At 40.9% G+C, this 26865-nt stretch overlaps 1 protein-coding gene across 1 annotated transcript in view; it reads right to left on the bottom strand.

Annotated features, from left to right (window-relative positions):
* TBC1D22A (TBC1 domain family member 22A) overlaps positions 1-26865 on the bottom strand; it is an 860932-nt gene that overhangs the window by 376577 nt on the left and 457490 nt on the right. The window contains exon 10 of the mRNA XM_082254309.1: positions 21486-21561. Coding sequence (XP_082110435.1) covers positions 21486-21561 — 76 coding nt within the window. The remainder of the gene's footprint in view (positions 1-21485; positions 21562-26865) is intronic.

Raw genomic sequence — 26865 nt, 5'->3', positions numbered from 1 at the left:
TGATCAACTTGTTCTTCTGTTACCTAGTTCATTTGTTTTTGTACAAGTTAGCAGATATAGTAAAAGTGTTTATGTACTTCCAAATGTAATTTTACATCGGAAACACTGGATTCCAAAGTGTAAGATATTGACTGTATAATCGTTATCGTATAGGAGGGCTATGTACAGTCAGGTCCATAAATATTGGGACATCCACACAATTCTAATATTTTTGGCTCTATACACCACCACAATGGATTTGAAATAAAAAAACAAGATGTGCTTTAACTGCAGACTTTTAGCTTTAATTTGAGGGTATTTACATCCAAAGCAGGTGAATGGTGTAGGAATTACAACAGTTTGTATATGTGCCTCACACTTTTTAAGGGACCAAAAGTAATGGGACAATTGGCTGCTCAGCTGTTCCATGGCCAGGTATGTGTTATTCCCTCATTATCCCATTTACAAGGAGCAGATAAAAGGTCCAGAGTTCATTTCAAGTGTGCTATTTGCATTTGGAATCTGTTGCGGTCAACTCTCAATATGAGATCCAAAGAGCTGTCACTATCAGTGAAGCAAGCCATCATTAGGCTGAAAAAACAAAACAAACCCATCAGAGAGATAGCATAAACATTAGGTGTGGCCATATCAACTGTTTGGAACATCCTTAAAAAGAAAGAACGCACCGGTGAGTCAGCAACACCAAAAGACCCGGAAGACCACGAAAAACAACTGTGGTGGATGACCAAAGAATTCTTTCCCTGGTGAAGTAAACACCCTTCACAACAGATGGTCAGATCAAGAACACTCTCCAGGAGGAAGGTTTATGTGTGTCAAAGTCAACAATCAAGAGAAGACTTCACCAGAGTGAATACAGAGGGTTCACCACATCCCCATATTTATGGAACTGACTGTATATTGACAATCGTATAATTTCATATTTGCAAACTGAGCAGCATAGAAGTTATGGCTACTACAGGATGGTGCAGTCAGAATCGTCCCAACATATTTTGTTATATTAATATTCTGATTGTTGATGGGCAACCAGAGTAAAGAGGCATATGGTATATGGTATCTATGCTATATCTTAAAAACAAGAGCTGATAGGAAAAAAAATTGGTGCCATTTTTTGAATCAGCAGGTCAAATATACCCAGGAACAGGTGTAACATTCAACAAAATGTGTGTTGGCCTGTGTTCTTTATTTAACAATTCTTCTACATAATCCTACCTGTTTAAATCACACAGTCTCTCAATAAAGTATTGCAGAGATTACTTCAGACAGATAAAGAGCATTACAGGTATGACTTACATTTAATTTTGTAAATCTCAGAAAATTCCTGCTCAAAAGCCATTTATGTCACAAAGCTGGAATGTTAACATAATTACCAGATATGCTTCAATCAGCTGACAAATGTACAGATGGAGCCAAACAACAGAACTGCCAAATGTCTAACATCTGCAGAACTTGGATACATGAGACCTCAATTTATTCCAATTTCCACAACAGCCAACTCTCTATACTGAGCCTGTGCAGAGTGTAACATATTTAGAAGGGTAGAGGACAGAAAGCGGAAGGTTAAAACATTACTTAACCTTTCTAAGCCACACATGTTAGGAATACAAGAAGAAGGATGTGGATATGGCACTGCCAAAATAGCTATCAGGGCATTAACAGAAAAAAAAAAAAAAAACCACTTAAAGCACATAAACTAACCATCTTATTTGTCGTTGGTGTATTTTCCCAATGCTGACTTCAAGAGATTACATAAAACAGGGCGTTTACAAAGACACTTCGCTATTGTATAATAAAGATGATGCAGGCCATTTCTAGACTGAAAACACAGTTGGCTGCTGCTAACAAGAACTTGAAATATTTGAGTGAATTGCTTGTTGGCCACTTAATCGAATATCTGACTGGCAACATTTTATCTGACTTGTTTTGCCAGAATACAAGTATGCAATACTGTCCTATTGTTCTGAGTATACTTTACACTAGGAAAATAGATATATAGGCACCCCTGGTTGTACCGTGTACACATTTTTACACCACAGGCTATTGAAGAAATTGATCATACTTCTAGATTATCTATTACAATATGTGAGTTACAAGAAGGATTACAAAAAAACATAGACCCGTCAAATTTCATAAGATCAAACAGACAAATTCAACATTTACAGTAACATCTGATTCTGATCTGTCCTTTACCCATTTCACTAACACACATACAGGAAAAGCTTTGCTGAAATGATGATACTTTTAAAATAAACTCTTGCATCAAACCTTCTAACAAAACAAAATACTAATAAATGTGCTATTCACGTCCAATTGGACTGTTGCAGTTTCGTAACTAACAGGGTAACCATTTACCAAGCTGTCGCCACTTCAGTTAGTAATGCATGTATCACTTTCGTACCAAACTACTTTACTTCCTACTTCACACATTTATATGTAATTTCTTTTCATTCAGGTAAATACACATTATTGTATACAGAGACTTCACATTTCCATTTTTGTAGCCAGTCCATGGTGAGTTCATATCAGGTACCTAAAATTTTCACATTTTAGGATTACTGCCAAGCCATGTCTACAATCCTAAAAGAGGGAAGTAAGGTTACACATATGGACAACGGAATTAATCTGAGGAAGGGCAAACTCTCCAAGTAAGGATCAGGTCATAAATACCTTGTTTCCACGTGTGATCATCAAGACCAGACATACTGTAAATGTTGAATTATCTTATTTGACAATCTGGCATGCTTTACTGCATCTGGTTTATATAAAACGTTATGTATTATAATGTGGTCTTCACATCCTGAACAAATTTACAATAGTTTGTGCAGTGGCACTGCTTGTCCTGTGTATTCCACTCCTAGCTAGCATGATAACAATTAAACTTATATGTTTATTTCCAAAGTATGATGTTGAAAAGTAGTTAAGGATGTTTCAAGACAGGCGACATATAATATTGCTTGAAGCTAAAAGTGAAGTGTGCGCATATTTAAAAAAAAACAAAAAACATATATACTCATCTCCCTGTGGCAGCATCAGTCCAATGCTACAGCTGTCCTCCACCGGCTCTAAGCCAGAGAGCTGAACAATTACATGACTGCTAATTGCTCAAGTTCTCAGTGCACTCTGAGCAGAGAGCAGTGGCTGTCAGTCACCAGCTCTCTGCTCTGCCCCTTTAGCAGTCAATGGAGCACCAGGCTGGGCAGGAGGCAAAAGTGTCTCTCAGTGGTGTGCCGAGAGGATGAGCCAGCTTCCAGTCAGGCATATGGGTGGATCCTGACATTGTCAGGATGCTTTCAGAGCCTGCATCAGCTCAGTGACGTCATCCGACAGCAAAGGCCCAGGCAAATCAAATTCCTCCACCCAAACTCACTCATCCGTTTCTTTATGGACCTTGCTTTGTGCACTGGTGTGCAGTCATGTTGGAATAGGAAGGGATCATAACCAAACTGTTCCCACAAATTTGGGAGCATGAAATTGTCCAACATGTCTTGGTATGCTGGTGCCTTAAGAGTTCCCTTCAGTGGAACTAAGGGGCCAAGCCTAACCTCTGAAAAACAACCCCCCACCATAATCCCCCTTCACCAAATGATATGGACCAGTGCACAAAGCAAGGTCCATAAATACATGGATGAGAGAGTTTGGGGTGGAGGAACTCGACTGGCCTGCACAGAATCCTGACCTCAACCTGATAGAAGACCTTTGGGATGAATTACAGTGGAGCCTGCGAGCCAGGCCTTCTCATCCAACATGAATGTCTGACTTCACAAATGCACTTTTGGAAGCATGGTCAAACATTCCCATATACACACTTCTAAACCTTGTGGACAGCCTTCCCAAAAGAGTTGAAGCTGTTATAGCTTCAAAGGGTGGGCCAACTCAATATTGAACCCTACAGACTAAGACTGGGATGCCATTAAAGTTCATGTGTGTGTCCCAATCATTTTGATAATATAGTGTACTTTCAGGGCAAAGGCTCTGGAAAATAAAATGGTGGCTGTTGCAATTTTTTATGTTCACACAATTTTTGTGCAACACAAATTTTAAGGAAAAACAATTAAACACATTTTAGTGCACTAACTCAATAAGAAACCCTTTTTTTTTTATAAAATATAAAAAATAAGGTGCATCAAGTAAATAGATACCAAATATGTTAAGTTTTAAAATTGCGTATGCCTGTAAAAAAAAAAAAACAGCAGCAAATTACAGTACCAAAAACTATCCATGGGTGACATTTTAAAAGCCTTTACAGACTGCTATATTAGAGTTAAATGTGAGCTCTAGTGCTAGAATTATGGCCTCCACTCTGGTAATGGAGATACTTCTCGTGTGCTGTAATTACCATTTACGTATGCCTGCATGGCCTACTTGTGTGTTATCATGTGCACGTAAGCATGGGGAGACTAGGGTGCTTTTTTTTCCCAACTCAATTTTACTGCTATACCAAGTAGAGAACAGATAGATTTGGGCAGCGACAGGTATTCTTTATGGAGAGATTAGGAGTCTATTAGATCCCTGATCTCTCCTCTGCCCTCTAAGGCAACTGATCAAACAGAGATCTGTTTGATCAGCTGCTTTCCTGGCTATATCAGTCAGGAAATGCAGCACTGAACTAGAAGTGATGAAATCCTCGTCACTTCTAGCTTTATGATTGGGCATGATTCTGATAGAACCGCTTGCTCCCAAGCCATATTCTGTATACACGGCCTTCAAAACCACAATACCGTGCAAACATTTTTTTTTCCATTTCAATCAGCTAAAAGACACTGCCTGTTTTACTTTGTAGAAAACTCATAAAGTATGTATTAGAGGTCTTTGCTTAAAGCTGTATGCTAGTGCCAAAAGACATAAGTCGCTTAGTCAAGTAGTACAGAAAATACAGATGAATGAGACTTTAAATAGAGTCTATCATGGTATTCTGAATGTTTCACTCATTGACGCGGACTTCAAGGTTATGTCAAGGTGGTATTTTGTTCTCAACAGAAATAAAAAATGGTCCTATGACCTCTTCTTTATGCTTTAGGGGTTGTGAACATCAGGGAGCTAGGATTTGTATATTGAAGAAATTACCTAAAAGTACTGGTATATGCTACTGAAATTTATCTGGAAAGGTCCTGGATACAGATTCCTAGGCACCCTCAATTAACACTTCTTAGTGATTCCATTTGGGATATACCGAAACACTCTCAAACCCCAATTTTTTAATACTCTTAGCGATTACAATTATGATAGCAAGGAATGTAAAACCCCATCGGTTTCATTATCTATAAACAAAACCAAAATTTCCTGGATCACGATGCATGAAATAACTAGTCAGCATCATTAATGATAAAGAGAACCAATTTGAAAAGTATGGGATCCTGGGATTGAATATGTTAATGCTTATTTGTTTTCCTGATTATATATCCTCTCACGTTTATAACCCTTCCATCCACCTAAATGGAACACCGAATTCCTTTCCTCTTTCTTTTTCTTTTTTTTTTTCTCCAATAAAAGGCTTTTATTGATAAACCAAAGCAAACAAGTACAATATGTTAGTTGAAAATATATAAAACTTTTACAAAACTTTACAGCAAATACAAATATAACAGAGTTGAAACCTGTTTGCAGGCAGAATGTGGCAAGTAAAAAGTGCATCAAATTGTAGGCAACTGAGTTAAGTTAAGGGTAACTTATTGCATAACTCAAACACAAATAAATTAACTCTAATGAGACAGGGACTACAGGCATAGAGCCTGTCTCATTTAAAGGCCAAAAAAGGCCTAGGAAAGAAGAAAAGTAAGGAAATGGAGAAGAAAGCAAGGAGGGGAGGGCAAGGAGGGGGGGTGAGTAAGGGGAGGACACAGTGCTATATGTGGCTTAGTACTGTATACTAGGAATATTTTTCACAACCAGATTGTTCGTGTGAGATAATTTGGGGTATGAAGATTATGTGACAAATGTCTATGTCTTAGTCAGTTGTTCAAAATCTGCGGAAAGAGTCAACATCAGCCAGGGTCTCCACAGGTCATGAAAGGGCTTGCTATTTTCCTTTTTGATGGCCAATATTTCCTCCATCTAATATATTGAAGTTACTTACTGAATCTACCCATTCTTTAATCGAAGGAGTGGTTTTAGAGTTCCAATGTACAGGTAGAAGGGATTTTGCTGCGTTAAGTAGGTGTCTGGTTAAGGATTTTTAATATTTCCTGTACGGGAAGTTGTTAATGTGTAGCAAGCAGCTAGCTGCATTGAGTTCTAGAGTGGTTTCCGTAATTCGTTTGATCAAATGCACAACATCGTCCCAATATTTCTTTGTCAGGTCACAATTCCACCAAGTGTGCAGAAAAGTGCATGTGTGGGCAAGGCATCTCCAGCATCTCTCGGAGTATTGAGGGGACAAGTCTTTAGCTTCACTGGTGTTATATACCATTGTGTGCGAATTTTGTATGAAGTTTCTTGAGTCCTTGTACTCAAGAAGCATTTATAGGTAAAGACACATGCCTTTTCCCAGTCTTTATCAGAAATTGTGCAAGTTGTACATAGTTGACTATCAGTAATTGAAAGACCATTCTAATATCATTCTGTGAGATCATGACAGCGCTTTAGATATAAATATCTAATGTAGAAGACCATAAAAGGAAAGGAAATGGTAAGAGAAAGGAAATAGGCCGGCAGTACATCAGGTGAGATCAATTTTCAATGATTGGCACCAGAGCTTGTAGATGCTATAACCTTCACAAATACTATATACTTTTTTGGGTTATTTTTACCAAAGACATATAGCAGTATAACTTTTGGCCAACATTTAATAAGAAAAATTACTACATTTGCAAACTTTTAAAACCGAAATAAAGAAAACACAACACCATCCTCTCTGAGTTTCGCTTAGTGCCTGACTCGTGATCTACTACCTTTCCTATGTGGTACTGAACAGAGAACTAAAACCCTTTGCATTGCTACAGAGTGAATATGGGGTACCTGCCTTTATGCACATTCGTTACCTGCAGCTGCGTCATGCATTCATTGTGCAGTTTGCTCGGACACCCCCTAGTCTGGAACCTGTCCCGATCTTCGTGACTGTCAGGGACTTGGACCCCCAAAATTGTATCTCCGTGTTCTACATGGTGCTACATTGATTTGACAAAGAGAGCTTATGCCCCCAAGGTGAGGTGGGTGGATGATGTTGGTGAGATGGAGGACGAGGAATGGGATGATGCTCCTGTTGTTTGCAAACTGGTCTCCCCAAAACTGACGGACCTTCTTACACAGCTCAACATCTTGCACCGCACATACCTTACACCACTCAATCTGACCAGGTACAGGAGAGGCGGCTCTACCATGTGCCCTATGTGCAGGACAGAGCAGGGGACATTTTTGCATTTAATATGGGGTTGCCCCAGAATCCAGGGGTTTTGGGAACAAATTGTCAAATTCCTTTATGACCATATGGGCTCTCCTTTACCATTGCTCCCCAAACCGTGTCTCCTGGGGATATTCCCAGATAAAAGTCTAGATAGATTTACTACACTCTTCTTACAGGAAACATTGTTTGCAGCCAGAAAGCTGATTGCTAGACACTGGATGCGAGACAATCCCCTGTTGTTCAGTGACTGGCTGAGAGACATAAATGCCACCATACCGTACAAAAAGTTGATCTACACCCACAGGTGTTGCCCTGCCAAGTTTGATAAAATCTGAGAAAGATGGTTACAGACCCCAGAGACTTGCATCTAGGGGATCAATTTGTATACTTACGCAGGTAGTTATGTCTTGCTATTTTTAAGCATTTGCACACAATGGACTCCTAATCAGTTAGGTTCGGGTTTTACATCCCTACTATAATAGGGATGTGTAACTCAGTTCCCGGCTGAGACATTATACTGTACAGTTTTCTTATCTCAAGCTGTATATGTGCAGAATTTCTATTGTTTACCTATTTTTGATCCTGTACTTTTGATTGTACCACTTTTTATACTGAATTTCAATAAAGAAAAATGTTTGTTGGGGAAAAAAACATTAGTAAACACAGTTGATTGATAATAAATGGCTTCAACCAAACAATAACCATGAGTGAAAGAAAAGTTTTTGTCTTATCATTCATATTCTCTGAAAAATGGCCAAGAAATCATAAATTCTGCCAGGGTATGTAAAATTATGAGCACAACTGTATTTTGTTATAGTGTATACTAAGTTACAGTGGCTGTAAGGGGTGGATCCATAAGGCATAACAGGATATGAGTAAGATTTTTCTATTTTAGATGTAAAGTGATTTAACTGTAGCTTGCCCTTTACAGGTCCTCCTTTATTTTTACAGACTATCAGTATGTATCAGATTAAATCAAGTATACATGATCAAGCCAGGATTCTAACCTATATAATACATACTGGGCTGTCTTTGGAGACCTCCTATGAGGGTAAGTCCATATTTATTAGACTAGGAAACTCTATAATTAGGGCTTGCCTCCACCTATAATTACACACACCTACATATACCTGGGTTGATACCTGTTTCAGTGTTCGGCATTTTTTACAAAGATATTTATTGATCTCCCAGACCTTATCTTGAGGCTTTTTTAATGAGTATGCATATTACAATAACCAAACATACACTCAATATTTAGTTATGATTAGTGATGTCCATTCTAACTGTTGCCATGAAATCTTGCCACAGATAAGGTCTTTCTTTATTGGTCCCACATTGGTTGGGGTTCTCTTTTGCCACTTCGTCCACCTGGGGAGTAGCTGTGCCATCACTATACTGTTCTAGACAAACTCAATTTTATCAAGTATGTAATAGATATATGAAAAATTGTGATTTTAACTATGTGATTTATATATTATGATCATACTGATTTCTGATCAAGTTGTTTTCTATTATGTGTAGTGCACTATTATGTTTCTGTTCTGTCCTAAAGAAACAGATTGTGTCTGTGAAATGTGTTGAAACAGAAAGGGTGCTTCACCAAGGGCCTTAGTCAACATTTTGTAGACCATACAAAGCTATTACTATAAAGTGGTTACTATAAGGATGTAGGCTGTGTGGAGAATGGGTCCATTCTCTTGTGAACAGCCATAGTGTGACATTTTTTATCACTGGATCTGTACAAGTTACCCAATAATTTTAGGATCTTTAATGATAAAGATGGTTATGTTATAAGAGAGTGACCAGCGCTATGGACTACTATACATAGAGGATGTGAATAATAAAAAAGATAGGTGTAAGCTGCCACCAACCAATCGTCACATATTATTTCTAATGATAAAGATGGTTTTCATAAGTTTGTGGAAATCAAACTCTATGGTTTTAAATCATGGTTGTTGTCTCTATATATACCTGTTAGACTTAAATTATAAGAAAAATTATATTTTATATTCCATACTATTGTAGCCCTTGTTAAATTCCTGATTTATATTAAAATGGTTGTAAAGGAAAACATTTTATTTTAAATTAAAAAACACTTTATGTGTACCTACTCCATTGACACACAAAGTTCCGCACGCTCCCTGTCCCCCAGTACCTCATCACAGGCTGTGATTGACAGCAGCAGAAGACAACGGCTCCCCCTGCTGTCACCATGTCCAATGAGGGGGGAGAGAGTGGAGAGCCACTGCTCTCGGGCACAGAGCTGCATCGAGATCAGGCTCGGGTAAGTATAAGGTAAGGCCACACAGAAGGTTTTTTTACCTCAATGCATAGGAAGAATTGAGAAATTAAAAAAAAAAAAAACCTTCCTTTGGAAGTATCAAAAGCTATCAAACTCTCTGCAAATATAGAAAAATACCTTGCTTGTGTGCCTGAAATGCACTAAGCTCCTAATTCCAAGCTGAGGACTGAAACACATGCCCTCTTCTGGACTGAAATAGCAAAGAATGGTGTGAGCCTTGACCAGCTGCTTTAGGTACTAAGTACTTAATCATACCCACTTTCAATAGCTTTACAACACTAAAGCCTTGTACACCTGATGAGAATATTCGACACATGATCATACATTTTTTTTTTTGCATGCAAGTCTCATATTGAAAATGAAGAGGTTACCAAATTTACTAAAATTCTTGTATGGCAGAATACAACTTTGGAAGTGATGTAATATATATTGTATTTTAATGCATTCTTTTGTTTCCAGGCATGCGCGGTCTTGGTGACAATATGTTTTCAGACCAATCCTGTACTGATTAAATGAAAATCACACGTTCTGATATCATACGAGAACATTTTTTGTGCTTGTTCCTTTGGATAATTTTGCATAAACTGTCATGATTGGCTCTAAAAAGCTGTGTACGAACGATCAAATTATCCTGCAATTGCTTCAAAAGTGGTATTTTTCATCTGATTTTATCATCGTGTGTACTAGGCATTAGAGTGATTATTCTGTGGTCAAGGATGGGAACCTGGAGGGCTCCTTAGAATACCACAGGAAGCATACACAGGACAACTGAATTTCTAAAAAAAATTACAGTTATTTTTTTCCCACATTTATCAAACCTATATAACAAAATGCTTATAATAGTATATTTTGCAGACCCCAAAGGAGAAAATCAGAAAAGCTTAAAAATAGAATTTACATATGTTTTAAATATACATGAATTGTTCTGAAAACAGTCTTTATACATTATGCTTGGAATGTTTTCTATATGTCTAATTTAGTCTCTAGAACATAGTTATGTTTCCTTACATTCACATATGTTTGAAAATAAGAAAACTATCAAATCTAATTTTGTTGATTGAATAAAAACAAAATATATACATTTTTTTTTTACAACATTCTATTAAGCTATTTCTGTAAGAAAAAAAAAAAAAAAAAAAAAAAAAACTTTTTTGCTTTCAATGCCACCATTGACAAGTTAGTGTCACAAAAAGCTTAGTTCTGCTTGGCATCACTTTGTTAATGCCCTGTTCATTAATTTAGCAAACTATCAAGAGAATATTAAAGAATGGGCCAGCTTTATCTGTTGAATTTCTTTTAATTAAATTTTGCAGTGGCAAGATGACAGTTAGCCTTTCTCAAAGGGAATTCTTTTAAAAGCTTGGAGGCCTAACCACAAATCATATTTAAGCAAATGGTATTTTTTTCTTATATTCTGCTTGCTTGTACATCGTGAACTAAAACAACACCACACAAAAGTAGAAATGTCTGTTAGCCTACATTTCTTACTGTAATTTTATATTTAATATTTCCATCTATCTCTGCATAACTGATGACAAGTAAGTAATCAGGCACTAAAAGCAGTATCTCCTGGTCTGCAGTCAGTTATGTCTGCAAATAAACAGTACAGCTTAAAATTAACCACTTTTCCTCATTAAATCAGATATTCCATTTGTAGGAAGCAAATCTCAATAAAACAATCTTGTCACTCATTTTGTGAATTAACATGTTAAATATTGTGCATGCTTTGTTGGTAAAGTGTTAGATTTGAAGTGCACTTAATGCATTTGGGAACACCTGCCCAGCACAGAAAATTTGTACATTTTTGCTTATACCTTATGCACACGTTCACATTGGTCCGATTTGACATGTCAAATAGGAGGCAACTGCAGGCAATGGCACTGTCCGAATTGGTGCTGCACCGATTCCCAAAAGTAGTCCGTGTACTACTTTTGGCGATTCGGAGGGGTCAATTTCCAAAGACATCTGTGCAGGAACCGATGTCTGTGAAAACTGCCCCTGTTGGAGTAAAATGTCGGCCTGAAATTGTGCAAGTTAAAACGGCCCCAGTGTGAAGGCTCAATGATCATCAAAGTTTACGGTATTTACTTTCAATAGTGTTTATTGAGATTTTCAAGTTACAGAAATCAACAAGGGATAACAAAGACACAAAAACACAATATGAGGGGGGTAAGGGGAGGGTAAACATGAGGTACATGGATTTGCATATAAACAAGTTGTCGATAAGGAACCTAATGCATATAAAACAGTATCATATCAGCAGTTAGACGGAACAAAGAAATCTGCTTTGAGTCCAGAGTGACCAGTCTTTGTGGAATTTCGGGCCCCGTAAGGTAGAAAATGCGTAAGCCTTTTCCAGGGAGTAATGGTAGTTGACTTGTTTTATAACCTCTAGATGTGAAGGAGCAATGGACCGTTTCCAATATCTAGCTATTACTGTTCTTGCTGCAATTAAAATGTGTACCACAACCATTCTCATATGAGGTGGTATCGCGTCCAGACCTAAATTAAGCAGAGCCAAGGGAGGGTTGGGTGTCAGCAGTATACTGGTAACAGTTGATACAGTCTCTAATATTTTTCCCCAAAAACTGGTCAGGCCCTTGCAGTACCAAAAGGTATGAACAATTGTGCCCACCTGGTCGCAATTGCGCCAACATAGGGGGCTTTGAGCAGCATAAATATTTGATAAACGATATGGTGTTAAATACCAAAGAGTGAGGACTTTTTGAGCCTGCTCCCAATGAGAGAAACATCGAGATGCTTTGTAAGTAGCGCGAACAGCTAGCTGCCATTGCGCATCCGAGAAGGATTGGTGCATCTCATCCTCCCAAGCAATCATATGCGTGTTTTGCGGAAGACTGTCTTGTGACCAAAGGTGTTGTAAAACATAGATATACCTTTCATGGTGCAGAGAGGGTTGGATAGATAGTGCCACAGTTGTGACGGAAGGAGAAACTTGGGTGGTGGGTGTTTACGTAGGAAGCTGGCGATGCTGTTATATGTGTATATAGCCTGTGCCGGTAGTGAAAATTCAATTACCAGTGTTGCGAACGGCTTAAAAGTAGCCTTGGTATAGTTGTGTTCTAGTGGTGATACCTGCTGCGGTGAATTGGGACGTATTAATACATGGGAAAAGAACTTTGAGAATGTCAAATGGTACTGAGACTTCAACCGGCGATGCTGAGCGTGGGATATGAGGAGCCAAAAGTTTCCAAGACAGCATGGATGCCTGTGTGGGGAGGGGGAGGGAAAGGAGGGGCAGCCGTTTCCAACTATCTGCAAAAAGTAGTATACTGAGATCTTTCACTTTTGAGAGAGAAGCTTCTATAGGGAGCCAGGGAAGGTGAGAGTGAGAGGAGAACCAGTGACGCAAGGGTGCAAGATGTGCTGCGTGATGGTAGTCCACAAGATCGGGTAGGCCTATGCCTCCTACTGATTTGTGGCGTATCATATGGGCATAAGTGCATCTTGCTCTTTTCTTTTGCCAGATAAATGTGCGAAGGAGAGCAGTAAGGGATCTAAGATATTTGACGGGAATGTACACCGGTAGGGTGCGGAAGATGTAAAGTATTTTAGGCAGGCATACCATTTTTAAAGCTGCATTTCTACCTGTCCAGGATAGTTCAGTGTTTCTAAGTTTGGTTATGTCCGCTGAAATGGAGGACATAAGAGGAGTCAAGTTAGATGATATCAGATTGGCGGTGGGGAAAGTGAGATTAATGCCTAAGTAGCGCAGGGGAGACGTTGACCAAGTGTACGGCAGGGTGGTTTGTAAATGGGTACGTGTTGTGGGATGTACCCCAATATTAAGGATGACTGACTTACTGAAATGTACTTTATAATACGAGAGCCTGCTGAACGACTGTAAGATATCATGAGCTGCCGGGAGCGAAACAACAGGATTTGTGAGGCTGAGAATCACATCATCAGCGAATAGAGTGATAACGTGGCTTTTACGTTGAAATTTAAACCCGGAAATTAGGGGACTTTGCCTAAACGATGCCGCTAGGGGCTCAATCAGCAGGTTGAAAATGAGAGGGGAGAGAGGACAACCCTGACGTGTGCCGTTGGTTATGGAAAAAGATTTAGAGAGTACTCCCGCCGACAAAACTTTGGCCGAAGGGGAAGAGTAAAGGGTAAGTATGGCGGCCAGAATCGGACCAGAGAAGCCGAATTTTTGCAAGACCAGTTTCATATAGCCCCAGTGAACCCGGTCAAACGCCTTGTTTGCATCAATAGAAAGGAGCAGAGAAGGTGTTTTAGTGCGCTCGGCATGGTGGATCAGGATAACTACTCTCCTGGTAGCGTCTGGAGCCTGTCTACCCTTTACAAAACCCATCTGATCCGCACCTATATGTGTAGGAAGGATTGATGCCACTCTATTGGCTATAAGTTTGGCGAAGATCTTAACATCACTATTCAGTAACAAGATGGGACGAAAGTTGGCCGGAGTGGATGGCGGTTTCCCGGGTTTAGGGAGAGTGGTAATGTTGGCTTGGAGCATTTCAGATGGGAGAGTACCAGTTGTAACGGCTTCAGAAAACAGAAGCAACATGTGCGGCGTTAAAATGTCTTGCATGGTATGATAATATTCATTTGTTAGCCCGTCCGGGCCAGGAGATTTGTGCAGGGGGAGAGTTTTCAGTGTTCTGGCTAACTCGGGGGGTGAAAAGGGTTTATTCAGAAGGGAGAGGGAGTCTTCGGACAGTGCAGCTAAGTTAAAGCGGAGTTCCAGCCATTTACTCACCTGTCCAACGGTCCAGCGATGCGGCCGCCCGAAGCCTCGATCCTCTCCCTCGGCGCCGGCATCACTGCTGTGGGCACCCGGCTGTGACAGTTTGCGGCTTCACAGCCGGGTACCCACTGCGCATGCGCGAGTCACGCTGCGCGCCGTGATTGGCCGGCAATCTTCTGGGACCTCTGACGTGTCCCAGAAGATTGCAGGGAGGGAGGGGGAGAGGAGATCTTCCGTTCAGGGCGTCGCGGCGCTCCGAGCGGAAGTGGGAGCGGGTACCTGTCAAAACTAGGTACCCGCTCCCTCCCCCAAAAAATGACATGTCAAATGTGGCATGTCAGGGGGTCAGGACTCCCTAAAGCGGAAGTTCCACTTTTGGGTGGAACTCCGCTTTAAGGCGGTTAAGGAATGCCTGTATGTCAGCTTCATTAGGTTGCGGAGTGTCTAAGTCTGTAGCTAGGTTATAGAGGGAGCTGTAATAGTCTGCAAATGCATCAGCAATTTTGTGGGGATGAATTAATTTAATTTGTGGGGATGGGTAATGGACTCTATTTTAGTTTTGATTCTCCTGGCTTTCAGTTTAGAGGCCAGAAACTTGCCAGTTTTGTTATGGGAGGAGTAATATTTTAAGCGAAGGCGAGCTAACAGCTTATCGTGGTGTTCGACAAGTAATCTGCGGAGATCTGATCTAAGAGACGTGAGTTTAGACACATTGGCGGGAGAAGGAGCAGTTTTGTTAATAACATCTAGGGAGTGGATTTCTGCAATAAGAGTTTGAAGTTTAGCCTGGTATTTTTTCTTCGAGAACCCAATTGGATAAGAATTCCCCTGACGAATGCCTTATGAGTATTCCACAGGGTGGTGGGGGTGATCTCAGGGGTGTTATTCACGTCAAAGAAATCACGCAATTGTGTTTGTATATATTTGAGGGAGTCTGAATCAGAAAGGATGGAATTATTACAGCGCCATATGAAGGAGGACGGAGTAGCCGGGCTAGTGGAGATGGTCATGTATATGGCTGCATGATCCGACCATGTGATAGGGGATATAGAAGTATCTGCTACTAGGGGCAGGGTGGACGAGTCCACCAGGAACATATTGATTCTGGTGTATGTGTTGTGGCAGGGAGAGAAATAGGAATAGTCCCTCTCTTCCGCGTGTTGGTAGCACCCCACGTCATGGAGCCCCTCAGAGTGTAGAAGGGTAGCTAGGGACGGTAGTGCGGTTTTCCTGCTAGAGGAGGAGTCCATGACGTGGTCCGCCACCAAGTTAAAATCACTGCCTACGATTAGTTTCCCCACCTTCAATTTAGCAATTTTTGAACGCAGCTTACGTAAAAACCTTAGTTGGTGTGTGTTGGGGGCATATACGTTCACAATAGTGTAAGGACAGTTGTCTAGAGTACAGTTAATGATAATATATCGGCCCTCCGTGTCCTGCAACACCCTAGAGTAAGCGAAGGACACAGAAGCCCGGAAGGCCACCAGAACACCTCTCTTCTTTTCGGTAGAGGAAGCTAGAAACATATGTGGATAGTCTGGATGGGAGCATTTCGGCGTATAATCCTGTTTAAAATGGGTTTCCTGTATAGCCAGGATATCAGATTTGGATGTTAGGTCCTCCTGCCACATAGAGTAGCGCTTGGCTGGGTGATTGAGGCCCTTAACATTCAAAGAAAGAAACTGAAGGGGCATCATGACATTAAAAAGGGTGTGTCAGAAGAGCATGGCGATATGGAGTGTCAGCAGTCCCAGGGAAGGGGGAGCAAGGGTGGGAACGGCATGAGTGGGGTAACGTCAAGGCGGAAACAAGTATCTGGGGTGTGATCAGTCATAGGTGAGTAGCGGCAGGAAGCATAATCCACAACAGGAGACCAACGATAAGGCTGTGTCCATCTCTGGAGTGGCAAGGCGGGTGTTGACAGTAGTAGTGAGTAGCAGAGGATTCCAAAACAGGATTCGGAAGCAAGAACTGTAAAAAAAAAAAAAGTAAAAAGAGGGGGTACATGGGGAGACACAAAAAAAAGGAATGAAAGGGTAAAAAAAACTTGGTCCATTAAGACCAGGTGTGCAATCTAGATTGCAAAGGCGTTGGGGGTCAGGAGCACGGTGGTAAGTGCCCATTGAAGACGGTGGGGCCGGGTGTGCCCATTGAAGATATGGTAGAAGTTAATCACTTGTGGCGGTTGGACGGTCTTGACACGACGTGCCAGTCAGGTTGGACGTGGTGAGGCGGTGGAGCATTGGAAGCAGGTGGATTTTCCGGAGGTTCAGGAACAATTCCCCATTGTCGGAGCATGTGAATCCCTTGATCGATGGAGGTGATGTAAGATGTGGTACCTTGATGAGTCACACAGAGTTTTGCCGGGTACTTCCACTTATATATGATTTTGTGGTTACGGAGAGCTTTTGTGATAGAGTTGAGGTTGCGTCTTTGCTGTAGGGTGTATTGGGAATAATCAGGGAGGATTTGGAGTGATGCAGCTTGTTCTGGAATGCGATCCTTGCGTCTGAAGGTCTCAAGAATCTTTTCTTTTGCCTGAAAGAAGTGCACTCTGAGCAGGACATCACGAGGAACTTCTTGCGGGAGGAACGACGGCTTAGGAATGCGATGTATTCTGTTGATCGTTAAGTCCGCGTTGGTGAGCTCAGGGACCACTTTCTGGAACAGTTCTCTGGCAAAGGATGGTAGCTGGTTCGGCATTACAGATTCTGGGATACCACGTATTTTAAGGTTGTTGCGTCGGGACCTATCCTCTAGGTCCGCTAACTTAGCTTGAATACGGTGGTTATCGCTCTGTTGCGCAGTATGGGAATCAATCGGGGCATTATGTGATGTGGTGAATTCCCCCATTTTGTCTTCTAGGATGTGAACCCTGTGGCCAAGCCCATGCAACTCTTTGTGGCAGTATGCTATAGAAGCAGCGACATTTTCTTGCATGGAATTGTGGAGCATGAACATCATGTCCTTTAATGTGGTGTCAGACACCGGCTGGCCAGTTGTGGTGATGGAGGCAAAAGGATTAGGGGGTGGTATATAGGCCCCATTATTTGTACCATCTGAGGAAGCGTTGCTCACCTCCATGAGAGGATGCTCCAGGGATGGATGGGCCTCCTCCCACCTCGGCCGCGACTTTGCTGGGCTCTAAGTTGAGGGTGTGGATGGCGAGGAGTCTGCCTAACGGTTGGGACGCATCGGGTTGTCCTGTACTGAAAGCCCGGGAGTCGCTGGTGATGACACGGCATCTGTGTGCGCCGCCTCTAGAGGACGAACGCGCTGTGGAAGAGGCAGGGCTCAAGCGCCATTTTGTAGAGGTCCGGCGGCAGCTGGCTGGAAGAACTCGGACAATTTGCGTGCAGCCGGCGTCTCCGTTTTCCTCCGTGTCATGGCGATCTGATGCCGGGGTTGTTCCCACACTGGAGTCGGTAAGTAAGGAGCCTGTACCGTCACAGTGGATGGCTGTAGAGACAGATAGAGCGGGGCACACGCCGGAGCACACAGACTAAGCAGCCATCTTAGTTGGCGGTCGCCACACCCCCCCAAAGTTTACGGTATTTAGTGTGTATGAGATCTATGCACCTAAGTGCTCTCAACCAGCTTTGGATATCGGATATATGCACTAAAACATGCCAAAGAGTACCATGGCCTATGGCCTTCCCTTCCACATGCAGTTAGCTACAGAGACAGGTATTCATGGCTTAGAATCAAAGAAGAATGACGGCAAGTGGTCCTTCAAACCAAGTGGTCCTTCAAATCTGTCTTTTTGTCCCTACTTTATTGATGAAGTATAGATTTATCTTTATCCCAAGCATGCTTAAAATCATCTACTGCAGATTGACTAGTTTTTCCAAGTGTCTACCACTCCTTCCGTAAAATTAAGCTTCCTAAAGCTGGCCATGCACAGTTCTTTTTGTTCAGCCAGTGGGCTGAAAGAAAAAAACAAGGTGGATTAAGGAAATAACCTGAGGACGAGAACAGTGTATTCAGATAGAGCAACATGTCTCTTCAACAGATCGACTTCTGTTAAGCAGTTACAGCCACACACTAATTTAAATTTGCCTAGTCCCTGCTGAAACCAAATTTTCGATCAGTGTATGGCCAGCTTAAGGTTAATTATAAACTTTCCTCCTGAAAGTTTGTGGCCATGCCCCAGTGTTCTTAATCTTAGCTTCATACTGAAACTACTGCCCTTCCAACCCTTATTCATGCCTTCAATTTACTGTATTTAAAGGTTAAAATCATATTCCAATTTCCTTTTTTTTTTATCAAGGATGTACACATTATGTTCCTGCAGTCTCTCTATCCTGCAGATATGATCCATTCCTACAACCACCTATAACCTCGGGACACCCTTTGGACTCTCTCATCATCTCCTTGTGCATTGAACTAATTTTAGTGGGGGCTCTAATAGTTTAAAAAAAAAAAAAAGAAAGAAAACTGTGCTGGCCCTGAGCTAGCAGAACAATGTAAACTGAGTTATCATTCCTGTTTACAAAACAGCTGCAATGGATGATTGGGCTAAAGTCCGAAAAGTTCACTTTACTTACTCTTTAACCTTCTCCTATCCGGTCAATGCATATAAACAACCGGGTGGGAGCTTCCTCCTGAGTGGACGTTCCTGAACGTCCCTCAGAAGGAGGAAATCGTACATGTGCAGCTGCGCGATCTCGGTGTGCCTGTGTCCCGAGGACATAGCGCAACACTGCTCAGCAGGAGGACTCTGTGATTGGCCCTCCTGATCACATGACGGCTGTTTCCAATCACAGCCATTATATAATGTCAACACAGCCATTTTAACGACAATCAGCTCTGCTTTTCCTCACACAGTGAGGAGGAGAGCGGATCTGTGCTGCCAGTCTGGGATCAGTGAGTATTGAGCTGTTTTACTGCTTTTACTCACTGATCACCCAGCTAGTGTCCCCAAAACAGTGTCCCCAACACAGTGCAAACACCTGTCACACATCTGTCCCAGTAAAATAATCTGTTACAGTGAACATCTGCCACATCTGTCTGTGATCATCTGGCACATCTGTCCGTGATCATCTGTCTATGATCATTTGCCACATCTGTCTCTGATCTGCCACACCTGTTTGAAATCATCTGCCACACCTGTCTGAAATAATCTGCCACATCTGTCCGTGATCATCTGGTGCACATCATCTGCCACACCTGTCTGTAATCATCTGCCACAACTGTCTGTAATCATCTGCCACATCTGTCCAATATCATCTGCCATACCTGTACAATATCAACTGGCACACATCTGTCTATGATCATCTGCCACATCTGTCCCAGTCAGCATCTGCCACACCCCAGTGATCAACATCTGTCACAGGGCCTCCAAAATGTGATAGGTACTCAGGAAATGAAATGTGTAATTTATGCCTTTAAAAAGTCTGACGGTGCTACTTGGATGTTGGGCCTCTGTATGTGGCCAGGCTGTGGAAAAGTCTCAAACATGTGGTATCGCCATACCCAGGAGGAGTAGCAGAATGTATTTTAGAGTGTAATTTTTGCTGTGTACATGCTATGTGTTAGAAATATCTTATAAATTTACAACTTTGTGCAAAAAAATACATTTTCGTTTCCTTTCCACATATTTCAAAAGCTTGTGGGAAAAAAATGATATGTTCAAAAGACTCATTATGCCTCATAGAATATACATTGGGGTGTTTTCTTTCCAAAATGGGGTCATTTTGTGGGTAATTCTATTGTCCTGGTGCTCCAGGGCATTCAGAAATATGATATGTACTCAGGAAATTAAATGTGTCGTTTTTTGCCTTTAGCACGGCTGACGGCGCTACTTGGATGTTGGGCCTCTGTATTTTGGGGTTTAATTGCAAGTTTATCTATGCCATGTGTAAGAAATAACTTGTTAATATGACAATTTTGTGGGGGGAAAAAAATGTCATTACCCAAACTATTGAGGATAAAAAAAAATACAACTTAAAAAAACTCACTATACCTCTTACTAAACACAGTGGACTGTCATTTACAAAAATTGGTCATTTGGGGGTATTTGTACCGACATTTTAGAGCCTCGAGAAATTAGATTGAACAATGGATTAATCAATTTTCAATGATACATAGCCTAGCTTGTAGACTCGATTACTTTCACACAAACCTATCATACACTTATCAGGTTAGCAGAATACATTCTGGCCTAAATGAATGATGAAATTAGATTTTATTGGATTTCTTTTGGAACAGAAAGGATAAAATGTTTTTATTTTTCAAAATTTTCACTATTTTTTCGCTTATATAAAAAAAAATAAAAAATAAAACCCAGTGGTGAATACATTCCACCAAAATAAAGCTCTGTTTGTGTGAACAAAGTTATACAAATTCCATTTGGGTACAGTGCAGCATGACTGATTAATTGTCATTCAAGGTGCGAGAGCACCTAAAGCTTAAAATCGGTCTGGGCAGGAAGGGGGTGAATGCCAAGTATTGAGGTGGTCAAGAGTTTTGCAGGTCAGCTTTTTTTTTTTTTTCAAGAGACAAAGATGAAACGCTCTAGGGAATAATTTTGAGCCTAGAAATAAAGGTCTGACACCTCAGGGTACATCAGCCATACTTCAAAAGGGATAAAGATATAAGCACTAACAGGTTGGCAAGAAAAATAATAATTGATTTTCAAAGAAGCATTGCTGTTCAAGAGTTGGCTTTAACTTTGCACTGAAAAAAGTGTTAAATTTATGGATTAAAGCTAAGGAAAAAAAAAAAAAAAGGACAAAATCTAGAATCCCATAAAGAAGAACCTAAGTACTTCCACATTTGTACAATCACAGATCATTCTGTAAAATGGATGTTGGGGTTTTGTTTTTGTGACGGGCCACTGCTGTGCCGCAAGGAGATTGTCATTGAATTTTTATTATGTAGGCCTAATACAAAAAAGAAATGGAAGAAGCTCATGTTCTGGTATCTTGACCTTAAATAATGCATAGTAGAAATCTTTCAAACAGGATTTTGTCCCATGCTGATTGAGGATGACATCCTATACCAGACATACTGAGGTGGACTGGCATGGCAAATAATTGTACTGATAGGATATCCTTTTGCTGTGGTTTAACTCTATATTGTGGCAGCTGAAGCAGTTTCAAACAACTTACCATCAATACGGCTAACCAGCTCCTCCAGCATTTTCACTTTCTTCTGAATTCCTGGCTGTGCAAAGGTGTAGTTATCCTGCAGAGGTGCAAGTAGTAAAAACAGTGAATCAGACATTAGCTGCAGAAATTATGAACACAGTTGAGAATTCAGCATAACAATTCACCTTAAAATGTTACATAATGCCAAGCAAAAAACAGAAAAAGTTAAAGACCAAGTTCACCTTTTAAATAAACTGCCCTGTGCTGACAAGGAGCCCCCAGTTTAAAGTGTGTGTGTGTAGGTTTTTTTTTTTTTTTTTTGGGGGGGGGGGGCGCATAGCATGGCTTGGAATGGACGTTTCTGCTTCATATTCAAGAATGGGCAAAATTGGCTGACCTAATAATACTCTAAGACCTCACATTCACAACTGGGGCACAGTCTCCCCAAAATATTTAAGACCTAACCAACAGAGATGGCAGACGCCATGTCCCTGACACTCTCTTTTTCTCCTTTCCTGACTACCCACACTTCTCAGGGCTTGGCAGTGAGAAGCAAGACTCAGAGAGACAGATGCCACAATCCTAAATCTGATTCTGCAGATGCCACGCACGTCGGACTTACATTCTAGTGTTGCTGACATCAAAGATGCTCTTTCAGAAGCTGTCTCCGACTTCAAGGATTTACTCCCAGGTGTTGCAGACTTTCTTGCAGTAGAGTGGAAAACTAGCTGCCATGATGAGCCCATACAACTCATTCATAGACTGTCAGCCCACCAAAAAAATGGAGGCTTGCTGAGCTACGGTCCACAGCAAGTGCTGCTAATCCACAATACTAAATCTTTCTGCCATTATCTTTCGCCAGGCCTTGCAACATTCTACTTTACCCTAGTGCTCTGCCTCGAAGGTGCTGCAACACTACGGTTTGTTTCTGGAAGCAGACTTTGGGGTCTATTCACTAAGAGGTAAATAATGGCCCAAAAAATGCATGTTCTCTACTCTCTGGCATTTCATATTTACCACCCCTGACATGTACAGGGTGCTATGCGCACCTACTGTTATTTGTTTTTTTCTTGTCTCATACAGCTGCTCTACTATTGAAGGAATGTATTTTGCTGTGCCGTAAGTGTTACTCTGTCCCATAGAGAGGTGTACTATAAGCAGGTATATTCATAATATATGTCTTTAAGCAAAATTATTTTACCCACCATGGCCTCTAAATATTACTTCAATAAATGCCAACTGTCTCAACATTCCTTTTAAGTGCAACATGCTATGGAGAGAAGCACTCTCCCTACACACACATATTCTGTGTGTTTAAGAAATGCATTTCACTACACGCAACGTTCCCCAAGTGCTCCCATCATCACTTCACCCACTATTTCTTTGCCAATGCCCCCAAGAAGAAAGTGGGAGCCATGATGGCTATTAAAGCATCACTTGCTTTGCACCCCAAATATGTCGAAAAAAAAACGCATTCCCATTATATAATTCTTTCTGTTACTGTTTATGATTGACCGATTACAATTGTGAATCTTTTTCCCCCAATACTTATCAAAAGTGTTTCTACAATACCATTATAAAATGCCTTAGTCACTACTGGCAAACACATCTAGTGATCTATGGGAATTTTAACGATAGAATAGATCCAACCCTAGAGATGACTAAACCCATTACAAAATGCTCCTCTGCTCAAACATCATATATATTTTTTTTAGAAGAGACCATAGAGAATAAAATGGTGTTGCAATATTTTATGTCACAATGTATTCGCGCAGCAGTCCTTTAAACACACTTTTTTTTTGAAAAAACATACACTTTCATGAAAAAAAACAAAAAAACAGTAAAGTTAGCCCAATTTTTTGTAAACATGAAAGATAATATTACATTGAAAAAATAGATATGCAACATGTCAAGCTTTAAAATTGCGCACACTCCTGGAATGGCGACAAACTACGGTACTTCAAAATCTCCATTGGCAATGTTTTAAACATTTTTAATGGTTACCAGTTTAGAGTTACAGAGGAGGTCTAGTGTTAGAATTATTGCTCTTACAACGATCGTGGCAATACCACGCATGAGTGCTTTAAACACTGTTTACATTTGCAGGCGCGACTTATGTATGCGTTAACTTCTAAAGGAATGGGGCGCTTCATTTTATTTTATTTTTTCACACTTTTTTAAAATGTTTATCACTTTTATTGTTGTAACAAAGAATGTAAACAGCCCTTGTGACAGATTCTTTTTTTTTTTTTTTCTATCAGACTCTCCTTTGCACTTAAAAGCATAAAATACGACAAGTTTGGCTATTTTGCATACTGACATTTTTTAAAAATCTGGCAAATTTAAGGGTCTAATTAACCGGAAGTGATATTATGACATCACTTCTGGGTTACTAGATCTGAGACCCGATCAAAGCACATTTCCGGCTTTGTTCATGTCTCCAGCCAACTGGTCGCTCAGGCCTCTCGGTGAGCCGCGAAAAGCAGCAGAAGGGGGAGAGTCCCCTCCAGCTGCTTGTATTAACACCCGAGCGGCTGATTAGCCGCATCGGTTGTTATTACAAGAAAGCTGACCCTTCCCTCTAGGCATCACCCCGGTACATCACTTTGAAGCAGAAGGCCGCAAATTTGTGCTACATCGGCGTGAAGGGGTTAAAATTGGAGCTCAGGAGAAAAACCTGCAGAACGCTAAAATTAACCAGCTGCTACACTAAATAAAGACCCTCGAACACCTTAAACAAAAATCTCCCTTCCCCCAAACTGCTTTAGACCTGAATGAAACTAGGCTAGAATTAAGAGAAATTATATGCAGTAACTTTGATTATTATCTTAAATGGTTGAGACTTACCTGGTACCCACAGAATAACAAACCAGAACAACAAACAACATAAACAAAAATTGGCACAGACAGGAATCCCCTACCAAATGAATGATTCAGGCAAAAAACTCACTAATCTGAAGGAAATCGCTAATCATTTTGCCTCCTTCTACTCTAAATGATATAACCTCATGTCTACAGGCAACTGTCCATCTCCGCAATTTATACATACCCAAAACTTTTCACAACCCTTACACCCGAATGCCTGGCTCAACTTTCTTTCCCGTTAACAATACCAGAGCTTCAAAAAGCAATATTCTCCCTTCTTCTACATAAAGCTCCTGGCCCAGATGGATTTGGCAATGTACATTTGCTTTCCCCATACCTATGTGATGCATGCAAACACACAGCCAACACAGGTACCATACCCAGTGAATCCTTGGAAGTCCTTGTGGTGACCAACCCAAACCAGGGCAATCCATCTGATACCCCTGCTACTTTTCGGCCCATTTTCCTCTTATACTGGTACTAAATGATTTGCCAAACTCTTAGCTACGTGAATATCTCCCCTTATTCCCCAATTAGTACATATAGATCAAATTGGCTTTGTAGCTGGCAGACAAGCATCGGGCCAGACAAGACGATTCATCTATCTCCTACAATGGGCCATCAAACGCCTTCTCTGCTCCCATCTTTGGATGCAGAGAAGGCCTTCAGTTGCGTTCACTGGTACTTTCCTAAAGCTGTAATGGATAAATTTGGATTGTCCGGAACAGTCATTATTCTTAGTTTATACTCCCATCATAGGGCAAGAGTATAAACCTCAGCAAAGAAATTTGACCCTTTCGATATAACAAATGGAACAAGACAAAGGTGTTTATTATAGACCCTAATATTCACACCTATAATGGAACCCTTAGCACAAGCTATTTGTGACAATTCACGTACACTATATTACCAAAAGTGTTGGTAATATAGTGTACGCGCACATGAACTTTAATGGCATCCCAGTCTTAGTCTGTAGGGTTCAATATTGGGGTGGCCCACCCTTTGCAGCTATAATAGCTTTAACTCTTCTAGTAAGGTTGTCCACCAGATTTAGGAGTGTGTCTATAGGAATGTTTGACCATTCTTCCAGTAGTGCATTTCTGAGGTCAGGCACTGATGTGGATGAGAAGGCCTGGCTCGTGGTCTCCACTCGAATTCATCCCAAAAGTGTTATATCGGGTTAAGGTTAAGACTCTTTGCAGGTTAGTAAAGTTCCTCCACCCCAAACTTGCTCATCCATGTCTTTGTGGACATTGCTTTGAGCACTGGTGCACAGTCATATTGGAACAGGAAAGGGGCCATGACCAAACTGTTCCCACAAAGTTGGGAGCATGAAATTGTCCAAAATGTCTTGGTATGCTGACGCCTTAAGAGTTCCCTTCACTGGAACTAAGGGGCCACGCCCAACCCCTGAAAAACAACCCCACATCAAAATCAGCCCTCCACCAAATGATTTGGACCAGTGCACAAAGCAAGGTACATAAACATATGGATAAGCGAGTTTGGGGTGAAGAACTTGACTGGCCTGACCTCACAGAACAGCTTCAGGATGAATTAGAGCAGAGACTGCGAGCTAGGTCTATTGGTTCACATCAGTGCCTGATCTCACAAATGCACTTCTGGAAGAATGGTCAAACATTCCCATAGACACACTCTGAAACCTTGAGGATAGCCTTCCTAGAGGAGGTAAAGCTACTATAGCTGCAAAAGGTGGGCGAAATAATTATTGAACCCTATGTAATAAGACCTGGATGCCATTAAAGTTCACGTGTGTGTAAAGGCAGGTGTTCCAATACTTTTGGTAATATAGTGTATCTCCAGAATACAAGTAGGTAATACCACCCATAAAATTGAATACTAATAAAATAGAGAAAGACTGCAAGCAATCTATGGTTGTGTAGACTTGAAATGCTTCTAGCACTGTTGTGCTGCGCAAATCTGTGTAACTTCTATAGTATTAAAAATTGTATACCACTTGAGTAATTAAATTCAATGAAAACAATAATATTATGTATTGTGGTAAATGTGTGACTAACGTGCTCATCAACTATTTTTAGAATATTGGTTGTATCTCCCCAAGTCGAGATCAAAGAAGAATTTTTAAAACTATTTATCCTGTGATGTGAGAAAAATATATCAATAGTGCAAAAAATATGCTATTAATACAATAAACACAATTAATAAATATCCAATTCCACATGCGATATGTCCATATTGAGTGAATAAAGTGTCCAAAGCGGTGCTCCTATATGGGAAAGTGAGTCCCAATAACCAGTGCCTAGGGGTATCCTGATAGTGAACAGGCTCAAAGTCACCTCAGTTTTTTTTGATTCCCCCCCTCAGGTGGGTGCCTCACATTATTGCCTGTGACCTTGCAATTAAGCGTGGTCAATTGTAGCCTTGTGTACAATCCAAGTACTTTGATTGCTGGCTTGCCTCTCCTTTGTTGGTAACGGAGTGCTCGAGTCCCTCAGGGATGGCTCACATATCCTATCCATATCACTATCCATAGTGCCAATATTGTTTGGTAAAATGT

The sequence above is a fragment of the Pelophylax lessonae genome (genome assembly GCF_965119305.1).
Source record: "Pelophylax lessonae genome assembly, chromosome: 4".
Lineage (NCBI taxonomy): Eukaryota > Metazoa > Chordata > Amphibia > Anura > Ranidae > Pelophylax > Pelophylax lessonae.
The sequence above is the reverse complement of the archived record's forward strand: the minus strand, read 5'-3'. Positions and strand labels throughout refer to the sequence as shown.